Source organism: Orycteropus afer, unplaced genomic scaffold (assembly GCF_000298275.1).
Source record: "Orycteropus afer afer isolate SDZICR_OR568_19922 unplaced genomic scaffold, OryAfe1.0 scaffold00089, whole genome shotgun sequence".
Lineage (NCBI taxonomy): Eukaryota > Metazoa > Chordata > Mammalia > Tubulidentata > Orycteropodidae > Orycteropus > Orycteropus afer.
This window is the reverse complement of record NW_006921676.1, coordinates 3,798,230-3,815,257: the sequence shown is the minus strand read 5'-3', so window position 1 is coordinate 3,815,257 and position 17,028 is coordinate 3,798,230. Positions and strand designations below refer to the sequence as shown.

Below are 17,028 nucleotides of genomic sequence, written 5' to 3'. Positions count from 1 at the left end.
GAGAAATTTAAAAAAGAGAAGGCAGAAAGTAAATGACAAGGGGAAAAAGAAAGCCACCTCCTCCATGAAGTCTTACCTTATGTTCCCATCCACCATCCTACCCATTCTTTTGAGTCACTAGAAAGATTTAAAAGATGGATTCTTGAGAGACAGGCAACTGGTGACAACGTTTGGGGAAATACTCTAAATAGAACTATCTGACAGTCAAAAGAGGAAACTACCAGATATTCCAAGGGCAGGTTGGAATTTCTACTTCAATTGCTTGACTCTTCAAGTTGTGATCCCATCATCCCCAAGGTGTAAAAACACCTTGGTGATAATGGTCACCCAGGTGTGTCTGCTTTGCGATAATTCATTGAACTGAACACTTAAGAGTTATGTACTTTTCTGAATATATGATATACTTCAATAGCAAGTTTATTAAAACAAAGCACACAAACAAAACTCAACAGTGTGCTGGGCTTCCTTGGGGGAAACTGGGGAGGAAACCTACATCCCAACAATGTCACCGGGCTGTCCATTTGGTAAGCAAGTGCCTGGACACAGTGCTTGGCACACAGTAGGTGCTCAATAAGCATTTTTCAAATGAACACATAAATGGATAAATGTCTTCTCTTCCCATTCAATATAAAGAACTCATGACATAAAAAGAGAGGAATCATCCAAGAATTTGCAGGTCTCCTTTTCTTTATATTTCTTTGGCAATTGTGATTGCCTGTGCAGCAGTTGTTCAAATAGTCAATTATGTCACAACGCATGGGAGGGGACCTGTCCCTACCTTGCTTCCATCATTTTGTTCTCATGTTATCACCAAGTGTCAAGGAAAAGACTTGATTATTATTTTTTTAAAATAAAGTGATTTACCAAAGACCACTTATTCCAGACCATCAATTCCAGAAGGAAGCAAGAAACTTTTTGATTGTCTTTCTTTCCCCCATTTCTGTGATTTACTTGATCTCACACTGGCCCTCGTTTTATGATATTTCCTTTCCTGACACATGTCTTTTTACTGAGAATTATATAGCAGATGGATCCAAGAAACCATATGTTGTCCTCTGCCCTTCTAGAAAATTGTAAATGTGACATTTCAAAAGGAAATGATAGCTGTAGAGAAAGGATTATAATTGCAATTTTAAAGGTCTTTTAAAATCTGGTAGAGGGCACCACTCCCTCTTTGTAAATGGTCACTTCATGAAAGGGTAAGTTGAAGAATTAAGTAACTTAAACAATGCACTTAGCACAGTGCCTAGAACACAGCAAGTGATCAATAAACACTAATTCTTTCCCTCTTTCTCTCTTTATAGTATTAGCTTATACTTGCCACTCACAGTTTATAAATTCCCAGGAAACTGGCACAGATAGGGTCATTATCCTCATTTTATAGATGATAAAAGCAGGCTTACAGAGGATATGGGACTGGTCTATTGGTGTTTGAGGTGCCTCATGGCATCAATTACAAAATATCCCAAGGACGTAGCCATAAGATTACAATATGCCATTCATATTTATAAGTCTTGTGGTGACAGAATGGTTCTTATCATGATTGTGGTGGTGGTGGTCACAAAAACCTATACATGTGATAAAATTGTATAGAACTAAATACATGCACACATATACACAAATATGTATATAAAACTGGTGAAATCTGAGTAAGGTCTATGGATTGTACAAATGTTAGTCTCCTGGTTGTGACACTGCATAATAGTTACACAAGATGCTATCATTGGGGGCAACCCGGTGAAGAAAACACAGGACCATCAAATGTAAGTAGGAGAATATAAACATTTGCTAATTATTATTCCCTGAGTACTATGAAAGGAACCCTGGTGGCATAGTTGTTAAGCACTCGATTACTAACAGAAAAGTTGGAGGTTTGAGCCCACCAGCCACTCTGTGGGAGAAAGATAACCTTCCATAAAGATTTACAGCCTTGGGAACTCTATACAGCAGTTCTACTCTGTCCTATAGGATCACTCTGAATCAGAAACAACTCAATGGCGATGGGTTGGGTTTTTTTGTGTGTATATATACTATGTGTGTACTATACATACTGTGTGTGTACACTTGCTGTCATGGATTAAATTCTGTCACCCCAAAAACATATGTCAGTTTGGCTAGGCCATGATTCTCAGTGGTTTGACAGTTTAGTAATGATGTAGTTTGGCAGTTATGTACTATTGTAACCATCCTCCGTGATGTGATCTCATGTAATTACTCTCCATTTTGTGATGTATTTGCAATGCATAAATTGTAACCTGTATGTGTTCACAAGGCAGGATTATGTTAATGAGGATGAGGTTATGTGTGTTATGTTAATGAGGCAGGATTACTATGGGATGCCACATCCCTCATCATGTCAGAGCACTAACCCATGTAAGGGGAGACTCTCTGGGGTATGGCCTGTATGGCCTTTTGTTTTACAAGAGATGAAAGGAAAGAGAGGGATCTTCTATCACCAAGAAAGAAATCTCAGGCTCAGAGCATTTCATTAGACCAAGTGTCCTTGTACTGAGGACAGGGAAAGAGGAATGCCAAGACACATGAAAATTTCCAAGGAACATCAGGCCCACAGATGTTGAATGGTGGCAAGGACCTTCTGCCAGAGCCAACAGAGAGAAAGACTGCCCCTAGAGCTGGAGACTTCTAGCTTCCTAAACTGTGAGGGAATAAACGTCTGCTTGTGAAAGCCATCCACTTGTATTTCTGTTGCACTAGATGACTAAGACACTGGCATTGAAACTTCTTGTGAATCTATAACTATTTTAAAATAAAAACAAGAAAAGCAAGGAGGGGAAAAAAAGCTATGCTTGCCAATAAAACTGAACTTAAACCTGGAGGGGGGGAAAATAACAGTGCAAAGAAAAAGACAAAGACTACATCTCTGCAGAGCTTACAAAGGATTTTGTGATTATACCATAATACTGTATTAAAATAAATGTGATAGAGAAAATCACCAAAATACTAACAGAACTGAGTAGTGTTCTAAAAAACAGTTGCAGGTATAAAGCAGCTATATTGCCTATCACTTCCAAATACGTATTTGTAAGATTTATATTAAGAGTTCTAAGTCACCTGAAGCACAAAAGTAGAATGACATTACATTCTTGGGGTTTATATTCATCGTTATTGTTAGAACTGTGTTCTACTTTGAATACAGTCATTACTTCTTTCTGCAATGATAATGACTTTTAATTTGCTCCAGCACACGAGGACTCCTCAGTCAACGTTTCCATATAAAGCAGTTAATTACGTGTAAAGAATAATTATGACGCCTCCCTTGAGAAGGCAGGGTGGCCATTCATTCAGTCCTGCATCTTGGCTAAATTTCCATAGAGGTATTTAACCCTTCCCCTCTGTCTGGGCTCTTTGTCAAAGGTCATAGATTGGCCTCCAGGATCTATGCAGTCTATGATCTCAGCAAAGACTTTAACTTTGAACCTTTTGCTCTTCAGTCCTTAGTAAAACATTGGTTGCGAAGACGTGGCCTCATGGAAGATTGCCTGGTCCTCTAATCTAAAACTTCCCTTTTTGTTCTTAGTGTTGTTAGGTTCCAATTCATAGTGACCTCATGTACAACAGAGCCCTATGCACAGCAGAACAAAACACTGCCTGGTCCTGCATCTTCTTCACAATCGTTCTCAGTATCAGACCTGTATCATTTTGGGTCACAACGAGTCCCTCTGCTCTCTGTTATAGACCAGGGCACAGGGCGAGTTCCACAAAAAAACTCTCATGGGTTAAGAAACAGACTTTACTAAGAAAACACACAAGTCAGGGTCAGCTAGAAAAGAGAAGACGTAGGCCCTCTGTCCCAACTGGACACTCAGCATGGGTCTGTGCTCCAGGGGAATGACACCCCTCCCCACCACATGCCACTGCTTTCTCCTCTGACAGGCAAGTTCAAGAGCAACCTTAGCAGTGAAAGGCCACACAGCCTACCTGATGCCCTGTACTGTGAATCTGTGTGCCAGCTGTTTACAGGAGGGGTCTCAGAATGCCCACTAACCAGAACCTGGAGACCTCAGAGCCTGTGGAAGCTACAGTCTACTCATGTTTGGGAAAGGAATCACTAGTCCTGTGGGAAACTAAGCAGGGGTATGTGTGGCAAGGGAAGCTCCTTCCACTGGACAAAATGGGGAAAAATCAACCCCAATTAGCACATTGTCCAGGCAAGCTGGAGTGAGTCCCTAGGGATATTTTCAGACACAATTCCATTCTTTGTTTAGACTTGCTAATACTTACAGCTCTAAATCTTTCTTTGCTTTGAATGTCAGAAAGCCTAGAAATAAATACAGAGCCCAACTCTAGCAAACACACAGGGTATAAGGCTCTGTGTACTAATCCTACCCCATAGCTTTATATTATTTTCTTACCCATCCTTTCTCTTTACCTTCAATTATGTGTTATCATCCTTTCTCTTTTTATGTATTTTAAAACTGCTTCTATCATGCATAACAAAGTGAGGCAACAACTAAAAGAACAAACAAAACTAATGAGCCTATATTTAGTATTGAAGTTTAAATAGGAGATAACACACATTTGCTAAATGCTATTCCCTGTTAAGGGAGCTCTGGTAGCATAGTGGCTAAAGGCACTTGACTCTAACCAGAAGGCTGGCGGTTCAAACCCACCAGCCACTCCTTGGAAGGACGGTGGGGCAATCTACTTCCGTAGTGATACTGCCTCAGAGACTCAAGGAGTGGTCGCTATGAGTCGGGTCCGACTTGATGGCACATAACAACAATAACATTCCCTGTTAAAGACAAAAGAAAATGTAACTATTTCTTCAACCACAAATTGAGTCTGTGTTTCATTCCCAAAGACCTCTGGTGTTTTCCAGTGGCTTTTGTTTCCAGTGCTCTGGAGCTAACGGTTGTCAGAGGGAGGTCTCACCTGTACTTCTGAGTCAGCATCAACATGCTGCAGCTGGAACCAGGTGTCTCTGTTATGGTACTTCTGCAAGTCTTCCTTCTGAATGGCCACTTTCCCTAAACACACAACGCAGAGGAAAAATACTTCGTGAGAGTGAATGAATACACCAGACTCAGTATGCTTTATAAACAGAAAAAGTCATTTCACTGTATCACTGCAAATTATTTCAAACAGCATAATTCAAAATAGACACAGCAGGTAAACTGATAACCTTACAACATTGCCCTTTAATAAAGGAAATATATGCAACATATAATTTTAATGGTACAAGCACCACACCCCATTAACAAAGCACATTTCATACATTACTAATTGGTGGGTGGCTGACCTATTTGTCCTCATGACAGGAGGCATGGTGCTTATATGCTGGGAATGGACACAGCCTGTCTTTCATAACTGGTGGAAAGCATTTTCACTGCACACTATCTAACCTGGTTTTAACTATTCACTGAGAGAGACAGTGGGCATTAGCCTCATCTTAAGATACGAAAATGGCTTTTCCTGGCAGCTGCACAGCAAACTGCTTATGGCTGTGGAGGCAGTGAAGTATAGTGGTGAAGGTAGATGGGCTGCTTCAACAATCTCCACTTAACAGTTGTGAGACCTGGGTGCATCACGTTACCTCTGTGCCTCAACATCCTTGCTGCAAAATGAGGATAAGAGCAGTACTTACTTTATCAGGTTTTGATGCGGATGTGTGTGTTGTGTGTTGTGTGTGTGTGTGTATGTGTGTACTCATGCTCAGATATAGCTTATACAAACCAAAACCGAAACTCACTGTCATTGGGTCGATTCCGACTCATAGCAACCCCCACTGGGTTTCTGAGGCAGTAAATCTTTATGGAAGTAGATTGCCCCATCCTCCTTCTGCAAAGTGCCTGGTGGGTTTGAACCACCAACTTTCTGGTTAGCAGTCAAATGCCTTAGGCATTGTACCACCAGAGCTCCTTAGATATTGCTTATACATACACGACACACACACTGCCGTCAAGTTGAACCCAACTCACAGCGACTCCTCCTTGGGTTTCCGAGGCGGTATCACTACGGAAGTAGATTGCCCGACCTGCCTTCTGAGGAGTGGCTGGTGGGTTTGAACCACCAGCCTTCTGGTTAGCAGTCAAATGCCTTAGGCACTAATATTAAAAACTACATAAGCTATAGCTTAGAATATTTATGTGTGTGTGTGTATGTGTATATATATATTGTTGTTAGTTGCTATTGAGTTAATTATGACTCACAGTGACCATATGTGAGACAAAGAAGAACTGCTTCATAGGCTATAATTTTTCTTGACTATAATTTTTACAGAAGCAGTTTGCCAGACTGTTCTTCTGTGGAGCCTCTGGGTAGGTTCAAACCACCAACCTTTGGGTTTGCCGTCGATCGTAAGCTGTTTGCTCCACCCAGGCTTTACATATATGTATAGGTGAATGTATGCATTTTACATATGTATGTAAATGTACATGTATCTATGTATATGTGTGTGTGTCGTGTGTATATGTATGTGTAAATATATATATATATGTGTGTGTGTGTGTGTGTGTATGTATGTATGTTGTTGTTGTGTTGTTTGCCATCGAGTCGGCCCCGACTCATAGCGACCCCTCCTTGGGTTTCCGAGGCAGTATCACTACGGAAGTAGGAATGCCCAACCTTCCTTCCGAGGAGTGGCTGGTGGGTTTGAACCGCCGGCCTTCTGGTTAGCAATCAAGTGCCTTAGCTACTATGCTACCAGAGCTCCTGTATGTATGTATGTATGTATGTATGTATATATATATATATATATGCACATATATGTGTTGTTAGCTGCCATTGAGTTGGTAATGACTCGTGTCAACCCCATGCACAAGGGAACAAAATGTTGCCTTGTCTGCACCATCCCCATGATCAGTTGTGGATCAGATGCTGACTTGGAAGCAGAAAGCCAAGCTTTCTTCCTAGTCTGTCGTAGTCTGAAAGCCTTGCTAAAACTTGCCCAGGATCATAGCAACACACAAGCCTCCACCAAGAGACTAGTGGGAGCTGTGCACAAGATGCACTGGCCGGGAATCAAATCTAAACTTCCCACATGGAAAGTGAGACCTCTACCACTGAACTACCACTGTCCACATGTATGTATGTGTTTGTATATAGAAATATATTTATACATACATATTTAAACTTCAAAACTAAATATAGGCTCATTATATATATAATGAAACAGAATGTCCATTTCTTTTCCTTGAATCTTGTAATGCAGAATGAGTAGAGTCTGGACCACTCCAGATCCTTTAAGAGCACCTACAAAAAAGTGGTATCAAAGGGACACATATACACACAGACATACACACAGGAGCTCTGGTAGCATGATGCCTAAGGCATTTGACTGCTAACCAGAAGGCTGGCATTTCAAACCCACCAGCCACTTCTTGGAAGGAAGATTGGGCAATCTACTTCTATAGTGACACTGCCTCAGAAACCCAAGAGGGGTTGCTATGAGTTGGATCTGACTCAACGCCAATGAGGTGGCTTTTTGTTTTTTTCTTTTGGCATATATATAGATGTTGTTGTTATGTGCTGTCAAGTTAGACCCGACTCATAGTGAACCCTCCTTGGGTTTCCGAGGCTGTGTTTCTACAGAAGTAGATTGCCCAGTCTTCCTTCCGAGGAGTGGCTAGTGAGTTTCAACCACCAGCTTTCTGGTTAGCAGTCAAAAAATGCCTTAGGCACTATGCCAACACATACATGCATACGCATACACATACACAATATATACACACACACACATATACAGTGAAACCTGTGAGAGCTAGAACTTGATGGGACTGCCTTGTTTTTCTGGGTCTCATAAGTTTTCTGCCTCTGACAGGGTACTTATATCATTTTTCTATCGCTTTCTATGAAGAATCCTACCTCATAAACATCTGGTTGAGTTTTCTTCTCTGACACATTTCCACCTTACACAGGTTCTGGTTTTTGCAAGTTCTACTGTGTATATACACATACATACAGCTTATAAAGTGTATCTGCACATCAGAACAGTGCTTGGCAGGTAGTACAAACTCAAGGTTAACTTAACACAATTCATATTGAGAATCTAGCAAGATCTGTAGTAAATTAACTGGTATGGTTTTTCTAGCCATAAGTCCTTGTAAACTCCATGGTGGAATTACCGTGAGCAACTGAGGAGCTCCTGATTGTTAAAATTATCCACCTGGGGTATTTCTGTTGTGAGTAGCCCAAAGCAATATTCTGGGAAGTTCTCTCTCACTCAGGTGTTTAGAATTCTGGTATTATGAATGGTTAGTTTGGCCACTCTGCCAGGCTCAAAAGGAGCCCTCCTAGAAGCAGAAAGGGTGTCTCTCACTGCTGGCTGAGAAAGACGTGCTGCTGAGAGAAACACACTCCTGAAGACATGTGCTGCTGAGAAAGAGACACCGAGAGACACACGCTGCTGCGAGAGAGACTGTTGGCTGAGAGACGATGGGCTGAGAGAGACTGAGCATTGTTCCTAAACTTCAATTATAGCCTGATGCTTCCCTAATAAACCCCATAATCTGTGAGCTCTGTGTGGCCACTGCAGCAAATTATCAGACCCAGCAGAGAGGTGGGGGTGTTTTGGGAGGAATGGTTGGTGAAAGGGCTGGAGGGAGGCAGTATGTCTGGCCTTGCAGGAATAGGTCTTGCGTTACTGATGGTGATCCTGTCTTCCTCTTGTGGGGTTAGAGGAGATCAGGAGATGTGGCCTCCTTGCCCCTTTGGCAACTATGTAATAGCCTAGCATATACATTTAATCCTTAAATAAGTGTCTTTCAAAGTGACCAATGAATCACCTTTATCAGAAACACTGGGAGAATTACTTGAAATGCAAATTTCTGGGCCCCATTCCAGATGGAGGAAAGCAGAATCTCTGCTGTAGGACCTGAGAATCTGCATTTTAACAAGTGTCCCTGGTGATTCTGATGTGTACTAGTTTGAGGACCTGTCTTTAAATAGTTTTGTGTTTCTTTTACAGGTTTGGGACTCTGAAGTTAGAATGTCAATTAAAAATATATACATATAATTGCATAATATATTTATTATAGTGAAATATATACATATAAGTAGTTAAGCAAATTAAATTTTCCAGCATGGAAAAGACAGATGAGTAGGAAGAGAGACTTTATCACATACTGAGCATTGAGTTGCTGTTGCCCTCCTGCCCCCTAGTTTGACCAACAGCATTGCTTTTATTCATTCTAGTAGCTTCTAAGCATTTTTGATCATGCTACCCATCAGAGAAAAATATTTAAGCATATCCTGGCAACACATGCATACACATACACACACATTCTTACATACATTATAAAACATACACACAAATAGAGATGATAAAGGATAAAGTGAAAGTTAATACTTTTAAAAGTTCAAATGTCTTTTTTTCTGCACCCCCATGACACATACACTTTAATTCAGAAATCATGATCCGTTTAGTAAAGCAAGAAATTTCAGGGTTTTTTACTCCTTTCCTTCACTTCTAATATCCAAGAGCTGCCAGATTCTAGCAATTCTACTCCTTCTGAACACCTTCTAAGCCTATGTTCTAGGTTCAGCCAGCAACCACTCCTTGAATATGGCTGTGCCTCTTAATTGGTCAGTCTTTCTTTACTCCATGCTATTGTCACCATACCCTTAGAGTTTTCTCATCAAAGGAAGATCTTTTTATGTGGTAGATTGCTTAAAACCCTTATAGGCTCCCCATCTAAATAGAAGGAAACCACCAACCCCCAAATCTGGTATTCAGTAGCATCACAACTTCATGATTTCTAGAATATTCTAAATGCCAACATCCCTTACATACTGCATCTCATTTTCTCCTACAATAATTCAGAAGTTGTGGGAGGGGTATAGGTAAATTACACATATTTTATAGATGAGGAAAGTGAATCTGAGCAGGTAAAAGATGTGTCCACGTTATCTAATTAATAGATGGCAGTACTGCAACTCTAGTTGGTGGACACCAAGGCCTGTGTTTGTAGTCACTATGGCATTTTGCTTTTCTGATTTTCTTCCTGTTACTTTTTCTTCTCCAAACATCACCACCCTGTGAGGTATCCCTTTGATATCACCTTTTCGTAGGTTCTCTTAAAGGATCTGGAGTGGCCCAGACTCTACTCTGCCACAAAAGGCTCACCATAAGACCTTATTAGTGCCCTAGACCATTTCACTTCTCAATTACAAGATTCAAGGAAAAGAAATGGACATTCTGTTTCTTTGTCCTCCATAATCTTGTTCTGGAAACACAGGTCAGCCTTGAGAGGGACCCAATTTCATCTCTGGCCTTCAGTCACAGCACAACAGATAACCAGGCCAGTGTCTATGTGAATTACAAGGGGCACCATCTAATTACAGGTGCATGGATGGGAAGAGTCTAAAGACACAAACAAAAAAGCAACTATACTAAGTGACAGTGGAATGAAAATGTTCAGAAGCACTGCATCATCCACTAGGTGTTAGTGACTGAATCGTGCTCTTCTCCCACCCCCCAAATATATATTGTAACTCCTAACCTCTATGCCTGTGGTTAGAATCCCACTTGGGAAATGGAGTTGTCTTTGTTATGTTAATGAGATAGGATATGTGTAAGGTGCATCTTGAGTCAATTTATTGATATATAAAAAAGATTAAAGGCAAGCTAGCCAGTAGAGATGGGAGAAGACTGATGCCAACCACATGGAGATCACCAAAGAATCAGGGAACAAGCTGAAAATACAAGGACCTTCCCTTAGAGCTGACAGAGAAAGGCTACTGCAAGAGCCGGTGCCCTGAATTTGGACTTCCAGCCTCCAAACAAAACCAAAAAACAAAACCCACTGCCATCAAGTCAATTCCGACTAATAGTGACCCCCATTGGGTTTCCAAGACTGTAAATTTTAATGGAAGTAGATTGCCAAATCTTCCTCCTGGTGAAGCAGGTGGTGGTTTTGAACTGGTGACCTTCTGGTTACCAGCCAAATGCCTTACCCACTATGTCATAAACTTTGAGAAAATAAATTAGTGTTTATAAAAGCCACTCACCTGTGGTATTTCTGTTACTGTGTTGTTGTTGTTGTTGTTAGGTGCTATGGTAATTATGTTTGTGTGTCAACTTGGCTGGGCCTGGTTGAGTGGCTGGGCAGTCAGTGGTAGTTATTCCCCACAATGAGACTGGCAATCAACCACATGGTAGAATCTACTGTGAACAGCTGAGTAGCTGCCTTTGGGATGTGCTCTGCTTCCTGTATGTAAGGAGAAGCCTTGGGAATGGTCTCTAGCCTATGCCACTCTTGGACCCTGCAGGTAGCCATGTCATTGCTCAGCAGCCTGCTATGCTCTGCCAACCTTGGGACTTACAATGGACTTAAGTTAATGGCCTGCCGTGTCGTTTGGTAACATTGGGACTGTGCCTTTTTACTTGTCAACCTTGGGGCTTTTCAGCTTCAGCAGCCAGCAGCTGTCTGAGTGAAGAAACACCTCTAGCTCCAGTGGGCTGGGAACAGGAGGCATAGCTGGACCCCAAGGTGGAGGGGCTTTCACCCAGCCCCTAGAGCCTAGCACTTTGAACTTGGGCTTAAAGCCTCCAAATTTTAAGAATAAACTCCTGCTTGTTAAGGCTATCCCATTTGTGGTATATTTCTTGTCAGGGTAGCACTCCTAACCAGAACAGAATTTGGTACCAAGAGTGGGGTGCTGCTCTGACAGATACTTGAAATGTGGAAACAAGAGTGCAGTGCATCCTTGACCCAACACCCTGGCAGAGAGACCCAGCATATGACATGAGAGATGGCAGGAGCAGAGCCAAGAGACTGGCAAAAAGATACCGGCAGAGAGACCAGCATGAAAGATGGCAGTAGCAGAACCCAGAGACCGGCATTAAACAGCAACAGGCTTACCAGCCCACGGAGGAGAAAGCTGGGTGCCATTGGGTAGGTGGTTTCCTGGTAGACTGGGTTGCCTTTGGGCATCATTGGTGAAGAGACTGGCCTAAAATGGAGTAGCAGGTTGGCCGGCCCACAGAGCAAGAAAGCCAAGTGCTTTTGGGGCAGGAAGTTTTCCAGTGGAGTGGGTTGCCTTCAGCATTATCGGCAGAAGCGGAGAGACCAAGGAAATGGAAGCAGAGCTGCCTCATCCTTAAGGGTAGGACCATGGCCTTTGGGGGTGGAACCACCATAGCACCCTAGGTTTCAAAGAGTTAGACCTTCACCACCTTGTTTCTGGTGTGTGGGGTGCTCGTTCATGTGAGCCAGTGGGATGGAGTCATAGTCGCTGCCCACGAGTGAGAGGGCAGGGCTGCCATGCCCAAGAGGGAAAGGAACAGGGCCCACCAGGCCAAGGGGGTGAGGTCACCACTCAGGAATTAGGGGACTGGAGCCACCCAGTCAGAGAGATCTGTACAGATGTCACCCAATGAAGATCTGTACAGATGCCAAGTTGACAAGGGGTGGAATTGTGGTAGTTACGTTTGTGTGTCAACTTGGCTGAGCCTGGTTGAGTGGCTGGACAGCTGGTGGTAGTTATTTTCCCCATGATGAGACTGGCAATCAACTCCTTGGTGGAATCTACTGTGAACAGCTGAGTAGCTGCCTTTGGGATGTGGTCTGCTTCCTGTAAATAAGCAGCAGCTTTGGGAATGGTCTCTAGCCTATGGCACGCTTGGACCCTGCATGTAGCTGTGTCATTGCTCAGCAGCCTGCTATGCTCTGCCAACCTTGGGACTTACAATGGACTTAAGTTAATGGCCTGTTGTGTGATTTGGTAACATCGGGACTGTGCCTTTTTTACTTGTCAACCTTGGGGCTTTTCAGCCCCACAGCCAGCAGCTGTCTGAGTGAAGAAACGCCTCTAGCTCCAGTGAGCTGGGAGCAGGAGGCAGAGCTGGACCCCAAGGTTGAGGGGCTCTCACCCAGCCCCTAGAGCCTAGCACTTTGAACTTGGACTTAAAGCCTCCGAATTGTAAGAATAAACTCCCATTTGTTAAGGCTATTCCATTTGTGGTATGTTTCTTGTCAGAGTGGCACTAACTAAACAGAACAGGCATCATCAAGTCAGTTCTGACTCCTAGCAACCCCAGGTGCAACAGAACGAAACACTGTACAGTCCTGTACCATCCTCACAATACTTGCTATGGTTGAGCTCCTCACTGCAGTCACTGTGTCAATCCATTTTGTTGAGGGTCATCCCCTTTTTCCCTGATCCTCTATGTGGTAGTTAAGTCGCGGGTCAACATGGCTGGGCCTGGTTATGAGTGGCTGGGCAGCTGGATATAGTTATTCCCTGTGATGACACTGGTAATCAACTCTATGGTGGAATCTCCTGTGAGCAGCTGAGTAGCTGCCTTAGGAATGTGGTCTGCTTATGTAGTATATAAGGAGAAGTTTCAAGAATGGTCGGAAGCTTTTGGTACACTTGAATCACTCATGTAGTCGAATCATTGTTCAGCGGCCTGCTATGCCCTGCCAATCTTGGGACTTTTTCTAGACTTTCAGCAGCTGCCTGAGTAAAGAAAAAAATAAAATAAAATAAAAAGCCTTCAGTGGACTAGAAGCAGGAGGCAGAGCTGAAGCCCAAGGCTGACAGCTTTCACCCAGCCCCGAAAGCCTGGCACTTTGAACTCGGACTTCTAGTCTCCAAAACTGTAAGAGAATAAATCTCTGTTTGTTAATGCCATTCCACCTGTGGTATTTCTGTTAGAGCTCTACAAAGTAACCAAAACACTCTACCAGGCGTGATATCCTCCAGAGACTGGTTCCTTCTGACAACATGACCAAAGTGCATGACACAAAGTCTGGCCATTCTCACCTCTAAGGAGCATTCTAGCTGTACCTCTTCCAAGACAGATTTGTTCATTTCTCTGGCAGTCCACAGTATTTGCAATATTATTCACCAACACCACAATTCAAAGCCATCAACTCATCTCCAGTCTTCCTTATTCATTGTACAGCTTTAACATGCATGTGAGGACATTTAAAATTCCACGGCTTGAGTCAGGCACACCTTAGTCTTCAAAGTGACACCTTTGCTCTTTAACATTTTAAAGAGGTCTTTTGCAGCATATTTGCCCAGTGCAATATCTCATTTGAATTCCTGACTGAGGCTTCCATGTGCATTGATTCTGATGCACACCCTTGCTTACTGAAACCATACAGTATCCCCTTGTTCTGTTTGAACAACTGCCTTTTGGTCTATGTACAGGTTCCTCATGAGCACAAGTAACTGTTCAGGAGTTCCCATTCTTCCTAGTATTATCCATAACTTGTTATGGTCTATACAGTTGAATGCCTTTACGTAGCCAATAAAACACAGGTAAACATCTTTCTGGTATGTATTCTTCACTTTCAGTCAAGATCTATCTGACATCAGCAATGGTACCCCTCATTTTACATCCTTTTTGGAATCTGGCTTGAATTTCTGGCTGTTCCCTGTCAATATACTACTACAATAGCTTTTGAATTATCTTCAGAAAAATATTGCTTTCTTGTGATAGTAATGATATTGTTCGATAATTTACACATTCTGTTGTATCACCTTTCTTTGGAATGGGCACAAATATGGATCTCTTCCAGTTGGTTGACCAGGAAGCAAACTTCCAAATTTCTTGGCATGAACAAGTGAACAACTCCAATGCTGCATCAGTTTGCTGAAACATCTCAGTGGATATTCCAACAATTCCTGGAGCACTGTTTTTTGCTAATGTCTTCAGTGCAGCTTGGAGTTCTTCCTTCAATACCATTGATTCTTAATCATATGCTACCTCTAGAAATGGCTAAACATTGACCAATTCTTTCTGGTACAGTGACTCTGTGTATTCCTTCCATTTTCTTTTGATGCTTCCTGCATCATTCAATATTTCACCATTAGAATCCTTCAATATTGCAACTTGAGGCTTGAATTTTTTCTTCAGTTCTTTCAGCTTGACAAATGCTGAGTATGTTCTTCCCCTTTGATTTTCTAACTTCAGGTCTTTGCATATTTCATTATAGTACTTTACTTTGTCTTCTAAGCCACCTTTGAGATTTTCTGTTCAGCTCTTCTGTTACAGTAATTCTAGATAACTAAGACACTAGGAAACTACTGGTGAATCTATTTATATCATTTTTATATTCTTAATGGGTAGGTAACTGTGCTTCATATTTCTTCACTCCATAAAGTATCCTTGGAAAGTACTCTGGAATAATTCCCTTTGCCAGCAAGTTCATCAGTTCAAGCCAGTTAATTCCATCTTGCCAATACTTTTATCTACCTGTGAAGTGTATACAACATATCCAGCACTCAAAGGGTTAATGCAATAGCTATTTCAACCTAATTGGCTTAGCAAACAAGTGCTTTGCTCTGCTACACAGAACCATCTGGACAAAAACCTGCACAGCTATAGTTTATTGCATAATGCATTAAAGCCATTAAGAGTAATCAAAATTGGCAGGAAAGCAATAAAGGAAGACGGCAGAAACCAAGAGAGACAGAGGCAGAGAACATGTTCAGAGATGCACAGGTTGGGAAAAGAATTAAACTTTCAGTTTTTAATCTCCATAGAAATTCAGAGATTCAAATTACATGTTGCACAGAATTTCCTCCCAACTAGCATAAAATTACCAGGGTATAATGACAGCCTTCAGGACTCAATCTTGTAATTCCTTCCTCTGCCTTTGTCCACAAGCTGTACTACAGCTAAACGGCTGCGTATCCTGGGTCTCCTCACCTATCCCCTTCCACCACCACATCATGCCCTTGGTTTGACATTCCATTTGATTTCGTTACTACTTGGTTCCATAACCTTTGATCACTTTCCAGGCACACATCCGTCACCATGCAGAATGACACACCAGACACAAGATTACTATCCTTCCTTCTTTTTCTCTGCCAGCTGTTGCCTGGCTCTTGCAAAACTCTGCTCGCCCCCATGGGAACAGGATTTTTGAGTCTTGCAAGAATAAAACCACACAAAACAAAAATTTTCTTAAAACTGAATTGAGCAATATATTTCAGTGAAAAGAGATTTAAAAAAAAAAAAATCTCAGACTCCATGATCAGTTCAGCTGGATAGTAAAATTAATTACTCTTGAAACTTTAAATTTTAATTATTTAATTTCAATGTTACTGCTTCTTCACATTTTTATGAGCTAAAATGGAGACAGGGAAGAGCCATATATGCTTATATGAGTCCTACAGCCTCTATACATCAGTACTGGTCTTTCTTTTTAGCATCAGTTATTTGATTTTAAGCAAGCGATAAAAATGAAAACATTCAAAAGTATATAAAACACAGCTTTGGAAACATTTCTTTCTTTTCCCTGTCTCCTAGGATATAGTTTTCCTTCTCAGAGGAAACCTTTGCTACCAGTTTCTACTTTATCCTAGAGACTAACCAACCACACTCAATAATATATGAATGTGTAGTTTTTCAAACACATATATTAGTATTTCTAACTGCTGTTCTGAGACAATGCTCGGTCTACAAACCATAATATTTATATTTAAATTTTCTTTGATGTGTCATAACCCACAGAGTTTTTCTGACTTCTAGTTCCAAAATGACTATAGTCTATAGTATCACACCAAAAATGTTACTAAACCCTTCATGGTTTTACCTTCTCATTTAGAAAAAGGTGATAAAAACTCAATTTATTACTTTCTTTTGAGAGATCCTGTATCCATTAGGGTCTATTCAGAAAACAGAAGCATGACAGGTAGTTTAGTAGAGGGCATTTAATATGGGAAATAGTTCCAGAATTGTTAGAAGAGCTAAAAGAATAATCAGAAGAAGGTAAGACAAACCAGGGATTAAAAACTATAGGAAGATCTACTGGCAACATACTTAAGAATGAATGAGCTTCTTCCTAAGAAGAACATAACTAAGATGTTTAATCTCATCACTCCTATTGAACTTTGTATCCTAGCCAGTGCTAGGAAAAAAAGTTTAGAAAGGAAGATAAAACAATCTTTATTCATAAAATCTACAAAAGAAAACCCCAAACACTTATTTTTAAAAGTCTCTTAAAAAAGCTAGGCAACTAATAAGTGAGTTTAGCAATGTCATAGGACACAGAGTCAATATATAAAAATCAATTGTATTCCTCTATCAAGCAATGACAATGAAAATTG

The 17,028-nt window shown here is 41.4% G+C and overlaps 1 protein-coding gene across 1 annotated transcript in view; it reads right to left on the bottom strand.

The window, feature by feature from the left end:
* RASA3 (RAS p21 protein activator 3) overlaps window positions 1–17,028 on the bottom strand; it is a 201,159-nt gene that overhangs the window by 101,276 nt on the left and 82,855 nt on the right. The window contains exon 3 of the mRNA XM_007942377.2: window positions 4,894–4,988. Coding sequence (XP_007940568.2) covers window positions 4,894–4,988 — 95 coding nt within the window. The remainder of the gene's footprint in view (window positions 1–4,893; window positions 4,989–17,028) is intronic.